The sequence below is a fragment of the Asterias rubens genome, chromosome 14, assembly GCF_902459465.1.
Source record: "Asterias rubens chromosome 14, eAstRub1.3, whole genome shotgun sequence".
Taxonomy (NCBI): domain Eukaryota; kingdom Metazoa; phylum Echinodermata; class Asteroidea; order Forcipulatida; family Asteriidae; genus Asterias; species Asterias rubens.
The window spans coordinates 11,464,235-11,486,062 of NC_047075.1; the positions used below are offsets into that span (position 1 = coordinate 11,464,235).

The window sequence follows — 21,828 nt, forward strand, 5'->3', positions numbered from 1 at the left end:
CTTTGAGTAAGATTGACCAGTTTGATGTACTAGAAGGAGAGAAACGTGGTGGACGACAAATGGTTGAAAAGGACCAAACGAAGAGAGAGCAGGTAAAAGCTCATATCAATAAATTTCCGCGAATGGAGTCACATTACTGTAGGGCCAATTCAAAATGCCAGTATCTTTCACCTGACCTTAACTTTTCAATAATATATCAGATGTTTAAGAAAGATCACCCAAATGGAGCATCCATGACCTTCTATAAGAAGGTTTTCAAGTCATTCAACCTGAAATTTCACCATGCCAAAAAAGATATGTGTGGCTTATGTGAAACGTTTCACCATGCAAGTGCTGAACATAAGAAGGAACTGCAACAGCAATACGACAGACATGTGCTGGAGAAAGAAAAATCTCGTGAATTGAAAAATATTGCCAAAGAAAAAGCCACCATTGATAACAAATACCATGCTGCTGTCTTTGACCTTCAACAGGTGATATACCTGCCAAAGTCTGATCGTTCGGAGCTTTTCTATAAGCGTCGACTTTCATGCTTCAACTTCACAATATTTGAGTTAGCAAGTAAAGACGGTTTTTGCTTTGTATCACATGAAGGTCGCACAGGACGTGGGTCTTGTGAAATAGCATCCTTTCTTCATCGGTACCTTTCTATAGTTGATGAACAAGGTTGTGAGACAGTGGAGTTGTATTCTGACGGCTGCATTGGGCAAAACAAAAACTCAATTATCCCGGCAATGATTTTGTATTTTGTTGAACGTTCAATATCTGTTCAGCAAGTAACATTGAATTTCTTTGAAACAAACCACGGTCAGTCAGAAGGTGATGCAATGCACAGTACCATTGAGAGGCAAATGAGGCAGATTGGTGAAATGTTTGTGCCCTCACAACTAGTAACACTCATCAAGATGGCCCGTAAGAATCCAAGACCATATCGTGTAACTTCAGTAGAGTCATCAGATATATTGGACTGGAAGACATATAGCCAAAGTCGGGGGTTATTGTGTGTGCGGTCTTCAGAAGCTGGCACTAAGGTTGACTGGAAGAAGTTCATGCAGATCAGAGTGAACAAAAAATATTCTAACACGATACAGTTCAAGTATTCACATGATGACGATGACTTTGAAACACTCAGAATCGATGGCAGGCGTCGACACTCTACTGATCAAGCCCAGCTTGCAGAACCACTACAATGTTACCCTTTAGGTGCTCATAGTATTCCTAAGGCAAAGTATGATGACTTGATTAGCCTGTGCACCGGACAGACTCCTGTAATTTCCCACCCCGACTATCAGGCCTTTTACAGGCAGCTCAGTCACTGAAATTGTGCAAATTAATTATGTAATTTTCAATAGGAACTTTCAGCATGCCTTGTTGAAGTGGTTGTCTAGATGAAATAGGACAAATTGCCACAAAGTAAAACATAACATAAACCAAATTCTCAGAATAATTTAGGCTGGTAAGCATTCGACTTCATGTTGTGTAAGGTTGTCTTTAACTGGGAGTGTATAACCCTTGCTCAACCAATCTAGATTGTCAGGGTTTCTACTGATAACTTTGATGGTAGACTTATTAAGCTTCTTTAGTACTGAAGTATTTAGTAATGATGATTACATGAGAACGAGGCTGTCTTCTTTTGAACATGACCAATCTAGATTGTCAGGGTTTCTACTGATAACTTTGATAGTAGACTTATTGAGCTTCTTTAGTACTGAAGTATTTAGTAATGATGATTACATGAGAACGAGGCTGTCTTCTTTTGAACATGACCAATCTAGGTTTTCAGGGTTTCTACTGATAACTTTGATAGTAGGCTCATTGAGCTTCTTTAGTACTGAAGTATTTAGTAATGATGATTACATGAGAACGAGGCTGTCTTCTTTTGAACATGACCAATCTAGATTGTCAGGGTTTCTACTGATAACTTTGATAGTAGACTTATTGAGCTTCTTTAGTACTGAAGTATTTAGTAATGATGATTACATGAGAACGAGGCTGTCTTCTTTTGAACATGACCAATCTAGGTTTTCAGGGTTTCTACTGATAACTTTGATGGTATACTTATTGAGCTTCTTTAGTACTGAAGTATTTAGTAATGATGATTACATGAGAACGAGGCTGTCTTCTTTTGAACATGACCAATCTAGGTTTTCAGGGTTTCTACTGATAACTTTGATAGTAGACTTATTGAGCTTCTTTAGTACTGAAGTATTTAGTAATGATGATTACATGAGAACGAGGCTGTCTTCTTTTGAACATGACCAATCTAGATTGTCAGGGTTTCTACTGACAACTTTGATAGTAGACTTATTGAGCTTCTTTAGTACTGAAGTATTTAGTAATGATGATTACATGAGAACGAGGCTGTCTTCTTTTGAACATGACCAATCTAGATTGTCAGGGTTTCTACTGATAACTTTGATGGTAGACTTATTGAGCTTCTTTAGTACTGAAGTATTTAGTAATGATGATTACATGAGAACGAGGCTGTCTTCTTTTGAACATGACCAATCTAGGTTTTCAGGATTTCTACTGATAACTTTGATAGTAGACTTATTGAGCTTCTTTAGTACTGAAGTATTTAGTAATGATGATTACATGAGAACGAGGCTGTTTACTTCTTTTGGATGTTGTAATTTGAAGAGTAAACAGATATTTGTTGAATAATTTAATTATTTATAGCTGAAAAGTTTTGGTTTGTTAGTTAATACTAATAATAGTAAGAATGAATTGACTTAATTGATCAAGTCGATGTAACTGTTTTCACATTTACAGTTAAAATCAAGACAGACTTATTAATTATTGCAGAACTCCAGAGACTACATGAATGGTCTGTGTAAACTTTCTAAATGACAAAATATTACAGAAACTGTTGCTGTTTTAGGTGACTCCTTAGGCTTTAATTTCCTAAATAGCGTGAGGAATGTCTTACTTGTTTGGTGAGGGTTAACTAAATGTACTATTTGTAAGACACAGATACTTACCTTAGTGTGCATAATTGAATAGCTATGCTAAGCCTTGAAAAGTAATAAGAATACAATTCTGTAATTGGACATTTCGTTTGCAGGGTACATGTATATTATGTCGACAAGGTTGTGTGCAACTCTTATGATGTGACATGACTAGTTTTCGAAGTGCAATTTAGTGAATCATCTGGGCCCAATTTCATGGCTCTGCTTACCGCGGATTTCTGCGCTTACATATCATAGAAATGTGCTAAAAGGGCTCCGTAAGAGCAGAATTCCGCGGTAAGCAGAGCCATGAAATTTTGCCAAGTTATGAATTTGTATGTGCATTTTTCAGTGAGTCTGAAAGGAAAGTAATTTGTTCAACATTTCTTTTATGAACTGAGAATGATTTACAAAATACCAAACAATGTTTCTATACACACTTATCATGGTGCTGCCATCTTGTGTCTTCCTTTCAAATTACTGTACCCAAACTGACACGGGAAGTATAATACTCTGGTTAATTTCTATGAAATAATTTGAACTATGAATGTTGTTGTGTATACAGGGAACTTGGCAACGATGGCTGCGGTATGATGAAGGTCTATAGACCTTTCTTTTGTTGATAAACAACCGCGCTGGTTGGCATGGAAGGCCAAATGTTAGCAAAACACTCAATCGTGTTAACAGATGTTTCAACAAAATTCAACATTTCCTGCAAACTTTCAATTCAGTAAAGTACCTCTCATGATTGGTTGCTTTGTGTCCAACAAATTCAACACTATTTTTGAATATTTGTGTAACATTGTTAAAAACTGTGGCTATCTTTTTTCGTTTTGCAATTATGGCTTTCTATAGTTTTTCAATCACGTTTGGCAAAAACTCGGGCTGTGACGCTGCAAAAGTAAGGTCGATACACGAAACTTGACAATCGTTCCTCAGTGTCATCATGTTTATTTTACCATATTCAATGAATTATTTAATGAAATTTTTAAATATTAAATATCAATTGTTTAAATTTACGAATGAATTACGAATTTGTATTTATATCGATCAAATTGTTAATATGTTTAAATTTACGAATGAATTACAAATTTGTATTTATATCGATCAAATTGTTAATAAAAACATCTCAGCGTTCATCATTTTGTCCAACGGATTTTTAATTTTATAAAACTTCATGTTTTTATGTGGGGTTTTTTTTTGGGGGGGGGGTGGTATGGGGAAAAGCAAATTCTCCTAAACCCATTTAACAACGTTTATAAAAACACTTTTGTTTAGGAAAGAGTTCTCAAAGATTAATAACACATGTGGTGCCATACTGGGGGAATATAGGCCCTAATAGTTAATTATTTTGTGGTAGTTTTGCGCAACCGTACTTTATAGTTTTGGGTTAGATTGCGTGTGTGTGCATGCGCGCACATACGTACTTTGTGTGGATTTTGTTTTCACGAAGTAGCACTGCAGTTGTGTGTGCGCGCACACACGTATTTTGTGTGGATTTTGTTTTCACGAAGTAGCACTGCAGTTGTGCGGCGCGCACAACACGTATTTCGTGTGGATTTTGTTTTCACGAAGTAGTACTGCAGTTGTGCGGCGCGCACAACACGTATTTCGTGTAGATTTTGTTTTCACGAAGTAGCACTGCAGTTGTGCGGCGCGTACAACACGTATTTCGTGTAGATTTTGTTTTCACGAAGTAGTACGCACCTTCATAGTTTAATAGCTTAATTATTAATTAATCCATCAAGAAGAAAACAATACATTTACATTATTCAGATATAGTTCTATGACGACGTACATTTTGTTATACCGTGCCCGCTTGTTATTTGCAAGATAAATGCATTTCAAACTTAAACACGCGTTATCTTCAGAACACATTTTTGGACTGTGGAAAGGTGCGTGCTACTTCGTGGCGTCGCTGACGATTTGATATAGAAGGTGTGATACACAAAGTGTGGGCCTTGGACAACACTGTTTACCGAAAGGGTCCAATGGCTTTAACCACTCGGCCAAGACACTCTACATAAAATAAGGAGTATAAAATGTTCTCACTTCTGATGATTCGTCAGACTCATCCATGCCCTTGTAGCTTCTGTTTCTTGCAATTCTCCTCGTCGAAGGCTAAAATGAAGCAGACATAGTATTTTTTTGTTATAAATATAGTTAACATTTTGTTAGTACAACACAAGTCAAAATGGGTTAAAGCCATTATACACTTTTGGTACAGAAAAAAAAAAAAAAAAGTTCACAGATTTACAAATAATTTACAGGGTTTACTGAAGGTAATGGTGAAAGACTACTCTTGAAATATTATTCCATGAAATGCTTTACTTTTTGAGAACACATTAAAACAATATAAATTCTCGATAGCGAGAAATACGTATTTATTTTAAACACATGTAATAACACGGACGAAACGTGCGGAAACAAGAGTGGGTTTTCCCGTTATTTTCTCCCGACTCCGATGACCGATTGAGCCTAAATTTTCACAGGTTTGTTATTTATATAAAAGTTATGATACACGAAGTGTGGGACTTGAGCAATACTGTTTACCGAAAGTGTCCAATGGCTTTAAAGGATTTGGGTACTTTTTCAAAATGTCCATGATTTACATTAAACTTCCAGGGTTTGAAGATAATGATGGTGGAAAGCTTCCCTTCAAATATTACTTACTGAGGTGCTGTAGTTTTTGAGAAATGAGTAAAACAATGTAATAAAAATACGTTTGTAATTAATGCTTTCGTGTCATGATACCAAAATTATTTGAGGGTGCAATCTTTATTTTATTTGACATTAATTTTTTTAAATATAATTAAGTGTGCCTTTTAAAAATTGTATATTGTAATGACTCTGTGTAAAAGTTACACCAAATATTTAGGCAAATGAAAATCAACTTACAGCGCATGCGGGACATTTCCACTCCCCTTTGGGAATAGCGGAGAGAGCAGGACGCAGACAGAACAGATGGAACGGCTGGTTGCAGTCATCGCAGAGTAACAGTTTCTCATCATCGCCCTTCCGTCGGCAGATCTTGCATTTGGCGTTCTCCGAGGACTTCTCCCATCGGACGCACGCCTCGCAGACGCTGAGGAGCAGGTGGAGTCGGGACATTGAGGGCGCTGTCTCCACCGCCTCAATCCATTGGGTTACCTTCTCAGAGATACCTGGGTCATCTTTTAGAAAGGAATGAAATAAAACGCTACATATAAGAACTGTGTCTTATAAATAATAATAATTACTCAGTTAGTTTACCTTGTGGTTTAATACTTGATATTTGAAGTAAAACGAAGTGTATTCCAAAAACTGATCCCCTTATTGCCGTTTCCCAAATTGTATCCTGAATGTGGGTGTGATTTCTGGCTACACTGCATTGAACCGTTTTATGGCTTCAAACTGGCACCCCGAACAAAGATATTGACAAATGAAAAACTGCCAACACAGGGCTAGATAGCTTAGTTGACATTAAACCCAAGGGAGGTACTTTTCCTTATGGTTTACAAATTGATGTTTGAAATTCTTTTTGGGGCATTCCAAGTCTTTCTTTCGCTAATAGCTTGGGTATTGAGGGTGAACATGGACAAAACTACAGCTGTAATACAAATGGTCTAGAGTTTAGACTTAAATGTTTTTTTATAGAGTCACTTGGTCAGATTCCGAGAGCAAGTCACAGATCACTTTTTAAATCACCTAATAGTGATAATACCTAAACAATTTCACTCAAACGATTTGATCACTATTGACTGAAAACCAAATGTGGCAACATAAAAATTTGAAAATTACCAAATACAACACGTTTAGTTTAAAGATGCTATGTCAGATTTTTGGCCCCAAACATTAAAACATAGATTTGTATGAGTGAATGGTATTTCAAAGAGTATCACCCGCTCTAACGAAAACAAATTTAACTTTTACTTTTAATGGTCAGGAACCATGACAAAAATTTAAAAACGTTTCTTACAAAACACATAAGAATTGGTCATGTGATATATTGTCGGGATCCCGACAACAACTAATTCTGAGCACTTTATTTCACTGCTACTTGTAATTGGCGGACTTTTTCGAGCAATGGTTCAAATGAAAGCTTGTAACTTTCTCGACCCCCATCAAAATACCTCTTGAATTTTAAATCAAAATGTTTGGGTCAAATCGGCCAAGAATCTGACATAGCATCTTTAAGGTATTGTTGGAGAAAATCAAGTGACTCAAGTCAAGTCAGAATCCCTGAAATTTGTAAGTGGACAGATTTGAGCATCAGATGATCAGCCCATTAAAAAACTTTCTGCACACTTCAAGGTTCTGACGTTTGACTGATTCAGTTAATCAAATCTGCTCTAAAGGAATCGGATGAGACTACCTTACCTTCAACCTCCTCCTCATCTTCTTTATCTTCCTCATTCTCCTCTACAGGTTTAGGTTTAGGTTTGGGCGGGGCCATGATACCTTGAAGAAACTTGGGATTCACTCCAGCTTGGCTCTCAACGATCAATGCTCCCTGGTAACCGATAACCAATAAGTACCTAATCAAACTGGTGCTTGCAATTTGTTTATGAAGTTAATTACAAATACCAAGTAATTTCATCTAATTATTAATTTGTTAAATGAGACATACATGTAGCCTAATATCACAAGGCCAGATGGCCATTTAAAGGTAAAGCCTACACTTAACTGATTTGGGCTGTTGACCCAATCAACTGCAGGACACATCGCCACTTAGGCATACAAAAAAATGTTATGTTGGCGTCACCCGACCTACCCTAAAAATACTACCGACCCTGGATATTTAAAAAAATTTTCAAGGGAAGAAAATTAATTATACCAATCTATTATTGACATAAAAATAAAATAAATGTCATCAAGAGTTTTAAAATAAAAATTTGTTGTGTGTAGCCTTGTTTTCTTTTGTTACCGTGTATACTACCAGCTTAAACAATTAGAAAACATGTCATTTTCGTTGCTGGGAGGGGAAAAAATAAATAAGTAAATAAATAAAAAAATCCCTACCTACCTACCCTATTTCTGGGGGCCCGTTACGCCAACATAACATATTTGTTTTTATGCCTTACTCATGTGGGGCAGAAACTGGGTCACCCCCCTTCGCAGTCCGTAAGGATGTACATGTAGGCATGGGTTTCATCCACTTAGCGGTTGAGCAGAATGCACCAATACCACCATCCCAACTTTTTACGAAGCAATTAAGGTCAGGTGTGATCTTTGTTGTTACTTATGCTAATTATACGCCTCGGAATAACTTAAACTCTTAGATAGATGGCGCTTTTACAATGGTTTAACTCTTGTTATTATTAAGGCACAAGTGTCATGACTGGGAGTCGAACCCACACTCTGCTGCCCGACAACACTAGAGCTTGGGCCTGGTGAATGGGAAACTTTAGACTATCTGCCAATCACCAAGGGAGGGCGCTCTTCACCAGGTAATGTCAACAACTTAGGAATAGGAGAAGCAGGAGTAAAGGTCACTGACAGCAAATACCTTGTGTTTTGCGTGTTTTTGATTTTGTATTTTAGATTTAGCCAAACTGTATTTTGTTTTTCATAACACATTGCCAGCATAAACCAAACTGTTCTGGAACAGGACGTACTGGACACGAGTTCCCCAAGGATAACAAGCGGTGTGCATGAGTTTTGGGAGTGTTTCTTCTAGGGTAATTAGCCAAAATTCCAAAATGCTGACCTACCAAAACTTGAGTAGAAATCTGAAGTTTAGTTGTATGACAATGTATCTGATTTAATTTTCAAGAGGCTGAGAGACTTTTAAATATTGTTTTAGTATTTTTGAACTTTTAGCATTTACCATTGTTTGCTATTATGAGTTGTGCATCCTTACCTGGTAGGTCTGCTGCCCTCTAGTGGCAGAGCTTTCAACAAGTCTCCCATTAGAGTGCTCAGCCAAAATGTGTAGACCCTACCCAGAACAGTCCATCTGGTTTAACCAACACAAGTTCTCATCTCATGAATTATTCATTAGGCTACTTTACAGTCATCACTCTTAGTTGTTCCTCCCACCTAATGAACTTGTAAACCCTACAAAAGAGTCCATCTGACATACATGTAACCTACACCAGTTCTCATGAATTATTCAATAAGCTAGTTTACATACCAGGTCCTTGAGTTTCGTGGCTGACTTCAGTCGTTCCTCCCACTTTGCAAAGTCCTTGACCCCACCCAGGTTCCCCTGTCTTATATGCACCTCCATGTCCTGCAGGTCTTCCTTTAGAGAGTCCAGGAGTTCCTTGGGTCCATCAGAATTACGCAGCTCCGGACCCGACCTGAATATTTAAAAAGCACATGCATAAATACCTCAGTTTCTCTACTCCTATTGGTGGAGAGCGGTGTTTGAACGGTTGATAATGACCAGTGTTTATAACTGGCTGGCTTCCGTGTGTCGGCGCGCAAGATTATCAGGCAGAACGCGCAATTCATAGCTATGTAACAGATTGTACTCTATTTCTAAGCGCGCGCGCGTAGTCTATTTATAAGCACGCGCGTAATCCATTTCTAAGCGCGCGCGCATACAAACAACCCACCAGCAACATACTCTTTAAGAAGTTTTTTCAACTGTCTGTAGTTGTATTTGTTTACGTTTTTTAACAAAAGGGCATTTATGAATGGGAATAAAAGAGTAGCGACTCGTTCTTACACGTCCGTTTAAAACCTTACAGGGTCGTTGCCGTGCGTTAAAGGCTCAGGCTTTTATCACACGGCAATATGACCCTGCCGGCTTTAAATGGCCGTGTAAGAACTCGTCGCTACCGTTTTATTCCCTTATTATAACACATTTTATGAAACTCCAATTTGAAAAAAAAATGTCAGGTTCTGCACCTTTAGACAAACTTGGGTCTACTCCTTATTGGTTGATTCACGTCCTTCACATAACAAAATACATCAAGAAAGAGAGTCCTCAAGAAAGAGAGTCCTCAAGAAAGAGAGTCCTCACGAAAGTGGGGGTCAAATTCAAAGTCTCTACCCTCAAATTAAAATGGTGTAAAATGCCATTCAATTTGATACTCTATCAGAAAGAAATATGAAACATGGCTTCACTGAGCTTCAAAAACAAGCAAATTGAATTTAAAGCCATTGGACACTTTCGGTAAACAGTATTGTCCAAGGCCCACACTTCGTGTATCACAACTTCTATATAAAATAACAAACCTGTGAAAATTTAGGCACAATCGGTCATCGGAATCGGGAGAAAATAACGGGAAAACCCAGCCTTGTTTCCGTGTCATATTATGTGTTTCAAATAAATCTGTCATTCTCGATATCGAGAATTGATAATGTTTTAATGTTTTCTCAAAAGGTAAAGCATTTCATGGAATAACATTCCAAGAGAAGTCTTTCACCATTGCCTTCTGTAAACCCGGTAAGTTATATGTGTAAAAACTTTTTCCTTTTTTTTTCTGTTCCGAAAGTGTCCAATGGCTTTAATTGAATTGAATTGAATTGATTTCTCCATTCCAAAGGGGAATTTTTTGTGCCAGTCAAATCTGTGATATTTCGCTCTGGAGTATCAAATAATATGGCATTTTTCATCATTTGAACATGAGGCGAGGGACTTGAACGATATCCCTCACTTTCATGAGGACTCTAAAAGGCTGAGCTTCTCTGTTCCACATACCTCCTGGATAAATGGATCATCTTGGAGATATCCTGAAAGCGTTTCTTGATCTCAACACAGAGGGCGCTCTCTCTGATGCCTTGGTTGTCCAGGGCGTCAACGAGGGACTCCAGCTCCTTCGAGCTCTCGTATTGAAACCAAAGATTCTGCCCGACCTTAGGAATGCTAAAGAAAAGATGATGGAAAAGATAAGACAAAAATTATAGCAATGGCTTCTTATATAGAATGATGAATAGGGTAGATGGCCTTAGCTTTCGATCCAATCCGGACCTTCTTCAGAGGCATAAAACAAGTACAAACAAATACATATCCATATGTAGGAAAAGAGAGGGGAAAGGGATTAAGGAAAGGATCCAGAAAGAAGCGGGAAAATAACAGCCAATCAAAGTTTCTATTTCAGAAACAATATTGGTGGCTATGAACCAATGGGAGTGAAGTGGCGAGGACAAAGGATGTTTAGAATGAAAGGATGGGTTACTGGACCATAAAAGTGGTAAATGTATTGTTCGATAACAATGCAGGGAAGCATGTAAGGGATTAGAGAGCAAGTTGCATCATTCAATTCAATTCAATATTGGTTTATTTTCATATAAAAATACAAGACCAAACAAAAAGTCATAGACTAATGGCATTTGGTTAACAATAAAATTACACCAAAAATATATGTACAAGTTTACATGATAAGACAATAATTATTATTAAAAATATTACTATAGTTAAACAGACAAACAGGAATTGGGAAAACAGCAATGGACATGAGGGGGAATTTGTGGACACAAAATAAAAACAAAACAATGGAGTTTAAAACAAAACAGCAACATTCTGTAGGCAAGGGAGGTTTGGACACAACATGAGCACAAAGGAAATGAAACGGAGCTGTTATCATGAACTAATTGAGTTAAGCATCTGGAGCATTGAGGGGACTGGCGAGTTTTTGTATCTCTGAGTTTTTATCTGAAGGTGTTCTAGTTGCCTGGTGTTTCTTAAAGTATGCTCTGACAAATAATTAGATTTACGTTCTGGGGGGAGGAGATGGCGATGATTATCAGAAGTGAGCAGAGATTGGCAAATTTAAGAACTAGGTGTTTACGCCTTTCATTCAATGATTCAAGTCTAAAAATGATGCAACTAAACAAGGGTCAATTAATAAGAATAGCAAGATCAAAGGCTTCTTGTATAGCGCGCATATCCATCACTCGGTGATGCTCAAGGCGCTTGAGCACTGCTAAAAATGGTATTCTTGAAATAAGAAAAATATCTTATTTTGAGAAAATATTTCTTGTGTCACTCCCTAGAAAAAGTTTCTATGGAGTGACACAAGAAGTATATTCTCAAAATAAGATGTTTTTCTTGTTTTAAGAATACCATTTTTAGCAGTGAGCAGACAGTGTTTTCTTGCAAGGTACAGCGTAAGTGGGTCAACATGTGAACTATGAGATCTACTCCCTGTACATAGCACCGTGTAATGGTTTAAAGCCATTGGACCCTTCGGTAAACAGTATTGTCCAAGGCCCACAACTTCGTGTATCACAACTTCTATATCAAATAACAAACCTGTGAAAATTTGGGCTTAATCGGTCATCGGAGTCGGGAGAAAATAACGGAAAACCCACCCTTGTTTCCGCACGTTTCTTCGTGTCATGACATGTGTTCAAAATACTTTCGTAATTCTCGCTATCGAGAATTGATATTGTTTGAATGTTTTCTCAAAAAGTAAAGCATTTCATGGAATAATATTTCAAGAGAAGTATTTCACCACTACCTTCTGTAAACCCTGTAAGTTATTTGTAAATCTGTGAACTTTTTTTTGTTTTTCTGTACCGAAAGGGTCCAATGGCTTTAAAGGTGCTAAGGCCCAATATGCTGCCAATCAAACCAGGGGTCGATTTCACAAAGATGGGTAGTCCTAAGTTAGGACGAGTAACTGGTCCTAACTCAAGATAAGACTAGTCCTAACTCTTTGTGAAATCCACCCCTGGAACACAGGGGCGAACCCGCTGGCGCTCTCTTTTCAATAGTGCACTGGGACCAACGGCTGTTGAATCGGGTGCTCTTAACCGATAGGCTATGACAAGCCAGGCCATGAAATTAATACTGTCTGACATGTCTGATGTTGTGTTGCTTTAGAAATGTGGCTAACAAGAATGGACAGTAATAAGAGATGTTGAATTTGCATCGTGAAAAAGAATATTAATTGGTTTTTACCCATACACCGATGTGTGTTAGCACTGTATACTCAGTACTTTCCCCGAGTCCTGTGAACAAATATCACAGGCATATTACTCGGGTGGGATTCGAACCTACGACCCTTGCAACTCTAGAGCAGTGTCTTACCACATAGACTACCGAGGTTGCCCGGCAGCTAGAGGCAGTTCGAAGCCTACGTTTTGGTTCTAAAGGTGCTAAGGCCCAATATGATGCCAATCAAACCAGGAACAAAGGGGCGAACCCGCTGACGCTCTCTTTTCAATAGTGCTCTGGGACCAACGGCTGTTGAATCAGCTGCTCTTAACCGATAGGCTACGTCAAGGCTACTGTCTTATTTTGTATTGCTTTAGAAAAGTGGCAAACAAGAATGGACATAATCAAATTCCCACCATTGTTTGTCTTTATGTTCAGCTCAATTAGGAGACCGATCAGAGATCGAAAAATACCCCAACTGCAAATTTGAAACTCTCATTCCAAGTAGAAGCAGGGTTCTCCACATGCGGTTTTGTCCGGGCGCTACACACAGACAAAATTCTCAAAATGCCGCGCCCGGACAAAATCGTTGTGCGCCCAGACAAAAAATATTGCGTCCGAACAAAACATTTCAAAAAACACTTCACGACGAACACAAACCACCGTTCAATACACTGTATCACCTACATTTTTGTGTGCAGCGACTGGTACCCTGAAGTTGGCTGTTTCGTAATGGCATTTCGCATGCATGTGTCGCAGGGCATCCCGACTACATTTTTGACAACAGCGTAGTATTTAGACTTGGTTCCAAGTCTGTGATCGTGCGGTCCTGATATATTATTGGATGAAACAGCGCCCTCTCGTGAATAAACATCTGTCATCAGAGCGAGTTAAAGCGTGGTAGCAAATCTACGGCGGGACTCTGCGTGGCTGATGCAGATGAATTAACGCACTCTCAGACTTGAAATCAAGTTTACGTGGTATAAGGCACCGATCAGAGATCGTAAAAATACGCAGATGCAAATCTGAAACTCAATTTTGTTTTCAGGCGATCGTGCACAAAGTGGTTTTGTTCATGCTGAAATGATTTGCGCAAAATTGTTTGCACAATCAGTCGATCTTGCAGGAATAGTTTGTGCAACGTGCAACCATGGAGGAAACTGCCGATCGTGCAGGAATGGTTTGTGGTTTGTGCAATTGGCTTATCTATTTGAGCATGAATAGTTTGCGCAATTTGCCGATAGTATAGGAGTAGTGTGCGCAATATGCCCATAGATATGGAATAATTTGCGCAAAATGAAGATCGTGCATGAATTACTTGAGCAATTTGAAAACAATGCAGGAATGGTTTGCATAATTTGACGATAGTGCAGGATTGGTTTAGTGCCCGGACAAAATTTAACCCTGTGGAGAACCCTGAGAAGCTATTGGGCGATCGTGCACGAAGTGTTTTTTTTTAGGTCAGGAACAGTGGTTTCTTCGTGCTCAAATCGTTTGCACAAAAATGTTTGCACAGTCAGTCGATCTTGCAGGAGTAGTTTGTGCCATTTTGCAATCGTGCATGAATTGTTTGCCAATTGGATAACAGTTCAGGAAGGGTTTGGTCCATGCTGGATATGATGTCTGTGGAGTGTCATGGCTGAGGGGTTAAGAGCAACGAATTCAAGTTCTGGTGCTAAGTCACCTGAGTGTGGGTTCGAATCCCGGTCGTGACACTTGTGTCCTTGAGCAAGATACTTTACTATAATTGCTTCTCTTCACCCAGGGGTATAAATGGGTTCCTGCCAGGGTAGAGGTTGATATTGTGAATGAAAAAGCCTTTGGTGCAACATAAACTGTTGCCCAGGTTGTATACTCCCAAGGGAGCTGAGAAACATTAACAAGGGATGTTATTGGCCCTATGACCAGGGCACTAATGTAAAGCGCATTGATATGGTTATTGTGAAATGCGCTATAAGAATTGGTTATTATTATTATAATGTGTTCCAAGCTTTAATAACTGTTTTGGGTATGATTTAATATACCCCCAGAAGTGATACAAACATGTTTGAGAGCACCCTCAGGCGGTCAAAAAGTATGGCGCATTAATGTGTCCGTATAATCAATCTATCACTCAAATAAATAGTGCACGAACAAATGGAAGGGTGAAAATCAGGAACCAATTTAAGTCACCATTAAAGACTTACGTTTTCTCCCCGCCACCGTTCTCGTCCCCGCCGTTCCTGGCTTCTTTCTTGGTCCTGTATGAGACGCTTGAATCCACCCATCCTTTCTCAATAAATAGACCCGGGGTAACGGACGAGAACATCCAGTAGCGACTGTGGTTACGATCCGTACCGATAGGGACCTGACGAAGGGCTAGCCTGGCTTGCTGAATACCATCCTAAGAGAAAGAAAATTCCAGAAGTATATCGTTGAGGAAATCAGGCACGAGTATCATACACAAGGGGCACCACCTTCTCCATTTTTGGTTAGCTTCCTCCTGTCGACCCCGGTGCATTTGAACAGCTTTGACCTCATTCCAGGGGCTCACCCGGGTCAGCCCCACCCCCGCCCTGCTTGTGGAACGGGTCACTTGGGGCTGGCCGGAGGTGCATAACATCACCACGAGAGGTGAGTGTGATTGTTTGATTAGCTCTTGTCAGGGGCTCACCTGAGTTTATTTGTCATTACCTGAATCACCCTATGACAAACCGAGTCGGTACTCACTGGTTTGGGATGGAGCAATTTTCAACAGGATCTCTTTTGTCTGATTGAGGGTACTAAATTTCAGGATATATAGTCAGTGAGTGTGAGTGATTTCATTGAATTACATGGGTCATAACTAGTCATGGATGAGCAGTTAATCTGCAGGGCCAGTCAGTTGGCTGGTTCATGACCCAATTGAAAGATTAAAGTATACCGTTTGGAAAAGGGATTACATGGGATTTAAACAACTAAAAGGATGTGTTATTCTGGCCTTTTCACGTAACAGTTTTGTCCAAACCCAGCATAACAGAAAATGAGTTCTCCACTTACCTCAAATTTCTTCTCAAAGTTTTCTTGCGCCCTCATCTTCCTGTACTCCTCTTCTCCTTTGATTCTCCTGCAAAAAGGAAAATATGAAAAATTAAAGACCAGCTTGAACGAAAACGGCAACAAGTTATCTTGGCGGAAATTTATTTGAAAATGTTTTCAATCAAAAGAGAAATAGAGTTCACATGGGAAACAAAAATAAAAATACATTCATAAATTTTAATAAGTTTGGCTATTCCTATCACCCGGGGGTGTTTAAATGGTTGGCAATGACCAGCTGGAGCTGTTTGTAATTGGTTGCTTTCGGATACCTTTTTGCGGATTAGCCCATTACCTCGTTCAAAGGAGTGATCGATTTCGCTGTGCTTTTTTGACCCATGAATACAAGGATGCACACTACTACGACAAGCTTGGGTGGTTCCAGAATTTTGGGACTCGGTTCCGGTTTTGAAAGCCGCCCGTCCCGAGCTCACACACACACAATTGAGCTGATCTATTTTAACTGAAAATAACCAAGTTAATCAGACATCGGTCCCGAGCTCACAGACACACAATTGAGCCTATCTATTTTAACTGAAAAAAAAAAAACCCAAGTCAATCAGACATCGGTCCCGAGCTCACACAAAACACAATTGGAGCCGATCTATTTTAATCGAAAATACCAATTTACCCACCAATCAGACATCGTGCCACCCACCATCGACGAACGCCTATTCTCCCTGCATAAACAAGTCTTTAGTACATTGTACATAGACCTTATCGCAAATACCGGGGCGCGCGCGTAAAGCTTGGAATTAGGTGCATTCTGGTCTTGCTGGTATCCAAATTTGATCCATATATATCCCACAATGCACCTCATTCAACAGTCTGCGCGTGCGCATTGGTATTTGCGATAAGGTCTATAGCCCTGCATGAATATGAATATTCATCAACAGCCAACCCACATAGTGCATGTAGTGTGCTGACTGTGTATGTGTACTTGCACACTAGTACTGTGTGTTGTGGATGGGGCAAGCTTTTATGAATATGCATATACCGGCAGCCAATCACAACATACTGTTATACAGGTTTCACCACGCATCATCGAGTTCACTTCCCGCCTCTATTTCCCGCCTTCATGCATCACCGCTGATCCGCCGCCCAGTACTTAAGCAGCATGCAGCATCAGAGTCCAGCATTCTCCAGAAGACGATCAGAGGATACTGATCGAAACGTCAAGTTAATCCAACGGTTCTTTTCAGAACCACCCCAACTCATTTAGAGATTGTTATTACATGGTGTTACCGCAAACTCTTCTATATCTTATTTCCACCATGCAAAGTTTCAAATCCTACTCACAACATACTGACTGTTTGGACCTTGGACTCTGTATATCTCTGCATGCTGCATGTATAGGAGGGGAGTGCATTGTACATGTACATGTACATGCAGCCACGTGTGATGTGAACACATTTAGCATCGTCAGTGGCCAAAACCCAAAATCTTACTTTTCTCTTTCGATCTTCTCTTGTTCTTCCTTCTCAGCTTTGGTCTTAGCAGCCAGAAGTCGTCTCCTCTTAACGACAGACGCTAGATCTAGACTCTCATCCACAGCAGCCTCGGGCTCCTCCTTCACCTCTTGCTTCACTTCTTTCTTTTTACGGACTCGTTTCTCTTTCGGTTTCTCTTCTGGCTTTACCTCAGAACCTGCTGGAGTTGGAAAAAAAAAAGTTCTTTGGTCAAAATGTAACACACATTTGAGAACATCTTACCCCATCACTTAGGGAACTTCATTGGCTATAGATAAGAGAACGAATCCATTTTAAAATTGCTCTTCTCACTTCTTGGTATATATCCACTTTACTGTCACATCACAGTCCTCCACCATTTCTTTGGTCCACACTTGACATCACTCGCTTGAATGTTCCCCGAGCAAACAAAGTTCTGGGTCAAAAGGCTTTCAGTGTGGCTGGGCCAATGATTTGGAACAATCTCCCTACTGCCGTTAAGGAATCTAGTACTCAATACGTTTCGTAAAGTTCTAAAGACTCACCTTTTTCCATGTTAATTGCTTTCGAGTGCGCTATGATCTTAATGGAAAAGCGCCTTATCAATTTTGACTGTTATGTCATGTTATGTTACAATTAAAATCAGGAGCATTCTAATTGGAGACTTTTGGGGCCATTAGATAGTAATAATATGGAAGTCTTATATAGCGCACGTATCTACCAAACAAGGTACTCAAGGCGCTGAGTATATACAAACTTTCAGAAAGATAGGTAATTGCAGTGATGAATTTTGAGACCCAATTATTTACCACCTTATAAGGGTTTACAAGGTGCTACGGCGCATACAGCAGCCGCAGCCAGGAACACCGAGGCAAACCCCTTCTCTTTTCGAAAAGTGCACTGGGTTCTTTCACATGCGTTACACAACACATGGGTAAATCCACTCTCGTTTTGGGTGGCATGGTTGGCGTGTGTGTAAAGCGCTCGCCTCTCACCAAGGTGACCCCGGTGCGATTCCCGGCCAGGGCCATATGTGAGTTGAGTTGTGCATTGGTTCTCTGCTGTGCCACGAGGGTTTTCCAGACCATCCGGTTTTCCTCCCTCGGGAAAAATCAAACCGTTTCGATCTTTGGCTGTGCTCCGTGGTCATAATGGGTTGATGTGGCTGGCAGCCAAAGGCGCCCTTGCATGCTTGCTTCTCGAACACGTTGTAGCCACGTCCTTCGCTATTCAGCTCTTAGCTGCGAGTAAGGATGATTAGCCCCCCCAAATTATTATTATTATTATTATAACAAATGTGAGCACCATCAGAGCTACGTAAACAATAGAAATTAATGTCCCCCAAAAAGTAAAACTGCATTGCCTTGACTATGTACCTTCTCCGTTTTCACCGGCCAGTTCCGCCTTCAATTTAAGCTCCTCCTCTTTCTGTATCCTCTCTGCCTCCCGCTGCTCCCGCTGCTTCTGTTTCTCCTCCTTAAGCTTCTCGTTCTTCTCCTTCAAGGTTTGGATCTTGTCTCTCCTATCAAGTCAAATCAAATGTTTTTATAAGTAAGACCTAAAGTCCTGCCCTATATATACCTCACGGTATACTAAACCTCAAAGACACAAACCGTTGAGAAAAAGAGTACCACTGTTCTTAGTGTGCATAGAATGATTGTGACGACTAGTTATATAAGATCTAGACATTGTACATACTCGGCACGAAAGGAAGAAAAATAAAAAATATACGAAGCTAAGTTTTGGCCATTATGAAAAGTGTTTGGGGGGGATAAAGGGGAAATGATTTTAGATCGCGTTATTTGGCTAAAGGCATAAAGCCTGACAAACTACACGAAACCTGAGGCTCTGAGGGATATTTTATGAAAGGGAAATAGTTGAAAAGACAATTTATAAAAGGGGGGGGGGGGGGGGGGGTCCTATCAAACAAAACCAAATCAAAATTGTTCATCATAGACATGAGGTACATGTATGCATTGTCGTAGCCACTGTGGGCGGTGGTGGGCGGGCCTGCCAAGAACTCAACAATTTTGCCCAGCTCTCTGAGCAAAACTCACTGTGCTGCCCAGCAATGACGGCCCAACATCTAACCATGAATAATCTTGAACCGCTCCACCTTGGTGGACTAAATGGGCCATATTTTTGACCGCGTGAGGGCGCTCTCAATCACTTCCGGGGGGTATATTCATTCATACGCAAAACAGTTTTTAAAGATTGGAACACATTATAACCACAGACATCTAATCCATCACAGACAATAAAACTTTTAAAGGAGCCGTTATAATCCACCTCTAAAGCAAATTGAAACTACGGCGCAACAAAAGTGACAGAACGCCTATTAATTTGTGCAGGGCGAATCGCGTGTACCCCCGGAAGTGATCAAAATACTATTTATAGCGCCCTCGCGCGGTCAAAAATAAGGGGCATTGGATGTACATGTAGAGCCCACCACTAATTGAAGTTGGTCTAGCTAGCTACACTGCATGCATGTGTGCTGTACAGGGTGTCTAAAAAACAAAAAATACACTTTTGAAATGGCTGCCGAATAAAATGTACCCAGTCAGTTTCCCTTGTGGTTTATATTGATATCTGAAACAAAAAAAAGTTGCATCCCCTTAAGGTGATCCCCTGGCTGCCGCTTCCCAGGTTGTAGCGTAAATTGGGTGTGATCCCTGGCTACACGGCAGTTAACGGTTGTATGGCTTCTGACTGGCACCCCCGAACAAAGATATTGACAAAATAGGGACACCGCCAATATAGGGCTAGATAGCTCAGTTGGTAGAGCGCCGGCACGTTAATCCGGAGGTCGTTGGTTCGAATCCCACTCTAGTCAATTCTTTGTTCAACCCCAAAAATCTAATAAAAACTTTATAATTCTGGGGGGAAAGGTTTAGTATGGATAGCTTGTAGAGTCAATTTTCATATGACACCAAATAGTCCAAAAATAATTAATGATCGGGTGAGCACTGCTCACTTTTGTAAAGGATATGAAAATTAGGTTGCGCAGTAATTAGCCTTCCAATTTGTGAGAGGTAAAGTCCTTTGAAGCTTACAATATTAACTCCAAGATGCCGGCTACAATACTTCAGTGAGAGGTGCTCACCCAAGCATGAATTATTGCACAACATCAGAACTGCTCCGAACGAGAACATTTTCAAACATCTGCTGTTTACTCATTAATTTTTGTAAAGCGCTTCGGGACTGTTGTGTGAAGCGCTATATAAGTGCTGTTCATTATTCTTATTATTATATGAAAGTTCAGTTCACAAACTATATACATCTTAACCTTTTCCCCAAGAACCATGTAATTTTCATTCTGCAGCCATTTCAAAGTGTATATTTTTTTTTTTAGATACACGGTATTGGCCCCCTTGCAGAACCCACCCATACTGGTCGTCACATCGTCTTAAGCCGTGTTTCCATAGGACTTAAACTGGTTAATTAATTACTGCCAAAAATTGTTAATTTACCAACATTAAGTCAAAGTGTGAACATGGCGCTGTTAACTTAACAAGCCGACTCGAGCCGCTGTATTAAACTTAACAGGGACAAGAGGTCCTATGCGAACACACCACTCCGGTATACTTAACAAAACACTGTTACGTGACTTCTTTCTAAAAGGTCTGCTGATGTTCAAACCACCACGTGCAATACGATTGCATAAGCTTACCTAACCCTATTCCTAACCCTAACCCACACTCTGCTGAACAGAAACACCAGACTAAACGTACAATATTTGAAATTCATCTGTAAGATAAAGTCCTTCTACTCACCACAATCTAGCAGCTACCTTCTGTTTAATATCCATGAAGTCCTGCACAGCGTAGGATGCTAAGATGCGATGGCAAAGACACACAAGCAAGCCTAGCTTACCCTGGGGCTCCAACTCAAAGAACTCACTGGTCTCAAGGAGCTCTACAAGATCTTGCGGCTAGAGAAGGGGAAAGAAAGTTAAAAGCTGAAAAGCAAAGTCTTGCACAGGAAGCTGAAATTTACTACCCGACTAGTCGCAACGTAAATAGTTGCGACTGCGACACTGGTAGTTCAAGCTGAAAGGATTGAAGGATTGTGTCACTGATGTCTGATTGTGTTTTGTAAGTAGATTATGTTGTATATTTGGTTTGCGGTAACACCATGTGTGTATCTACTTGCCAGGTAGTGTTGTTCTTAGGGACCATGGATAAATTATGTCACGGGAACGACCGCGTCGCGACGCGTTCCTTCGCGTGACAAAACGAACAAAAGAAAAACTACGGAGTCGAACGCGTTCTCCTCAACCTACCGGGTCTCGAGGAAGACCCACTGTATAACAAAGGAACAATGGGTGTAGGCCGAAAACCACTGTGAAGTTATAATCGGCTTATCTGGGTAGATAAACCCAAGTTGTAGCCCTTTTCACACAATAAGTCAAAACACAACCGCAGATTAAAAAATAAAAAATACTACGTCTTTGCACGACCGCCATGCAAAATAATCCCCCAAAGTAAAACAAAGTCAATAAGAAAAACATCTTACATTAAACAGTAAAACTATACTCTTTTTTGTACATCCAAGGTGTCCAAAA

The 21,828-nt window shown here is 39.9% G+C and overlaps 1 protein-coding gene across 3 annotated transcripts in view; it reads right to left on the reverse strand.

Annotated features, from left to right (window-relative positions):
* Positions 1-21,828, reverse strand: part of LOC117299089 (tyrosine-protein kinase BAZ1B-like) — a 61,340-nt gene that overhangs the window by 15,658 nt on the left and 23,854 nt on the right. For 2 of the 3 annotated variants that reach the window (XM_033782514.1, XM_033782512.1), the window contains exons 15-24: positions 21,038-21,195; positions 18,641-18,786; positions 17,265-17,466; positions 15,781-15,847; positions 14,949-15,145; positions 10,582-10,746; positions 9,064-9,232; positions 7,308-7,440; positions 5,847-6,121; positions 5,001-5,069 (exon numbers count right to left, since the gene is read on the reverse strand). In XM_033782514.1, coding sequence (XP_033638405.1) covers positions 5,001-5,069; positions 5,847-6,121; positions 7,308-7,440; positions 9,064-9,232; positions 10,582-10,746; positions 14,949-15,145; positions 15,781-15,847; positions 17,265-17,466; positions 18,641-18,786; positions 21,038-21,195 — 1,581 coding nt within the window. The remainder of the gene's footprint in view (positions 1-5,000; positions 5,070-5,846; positions 6,122-7,307; positions 7,441-9,063; positions 9,233-10,581; positions 10,747-14,948; positions 15,146-15,780; positions 15,848-17,264; positions 17,467-18,640; positions 18,787-21,037; positions 21,196-21,828) is intronic. The other variant, XM_033782513.1, reaches the window with a different exon arrangement.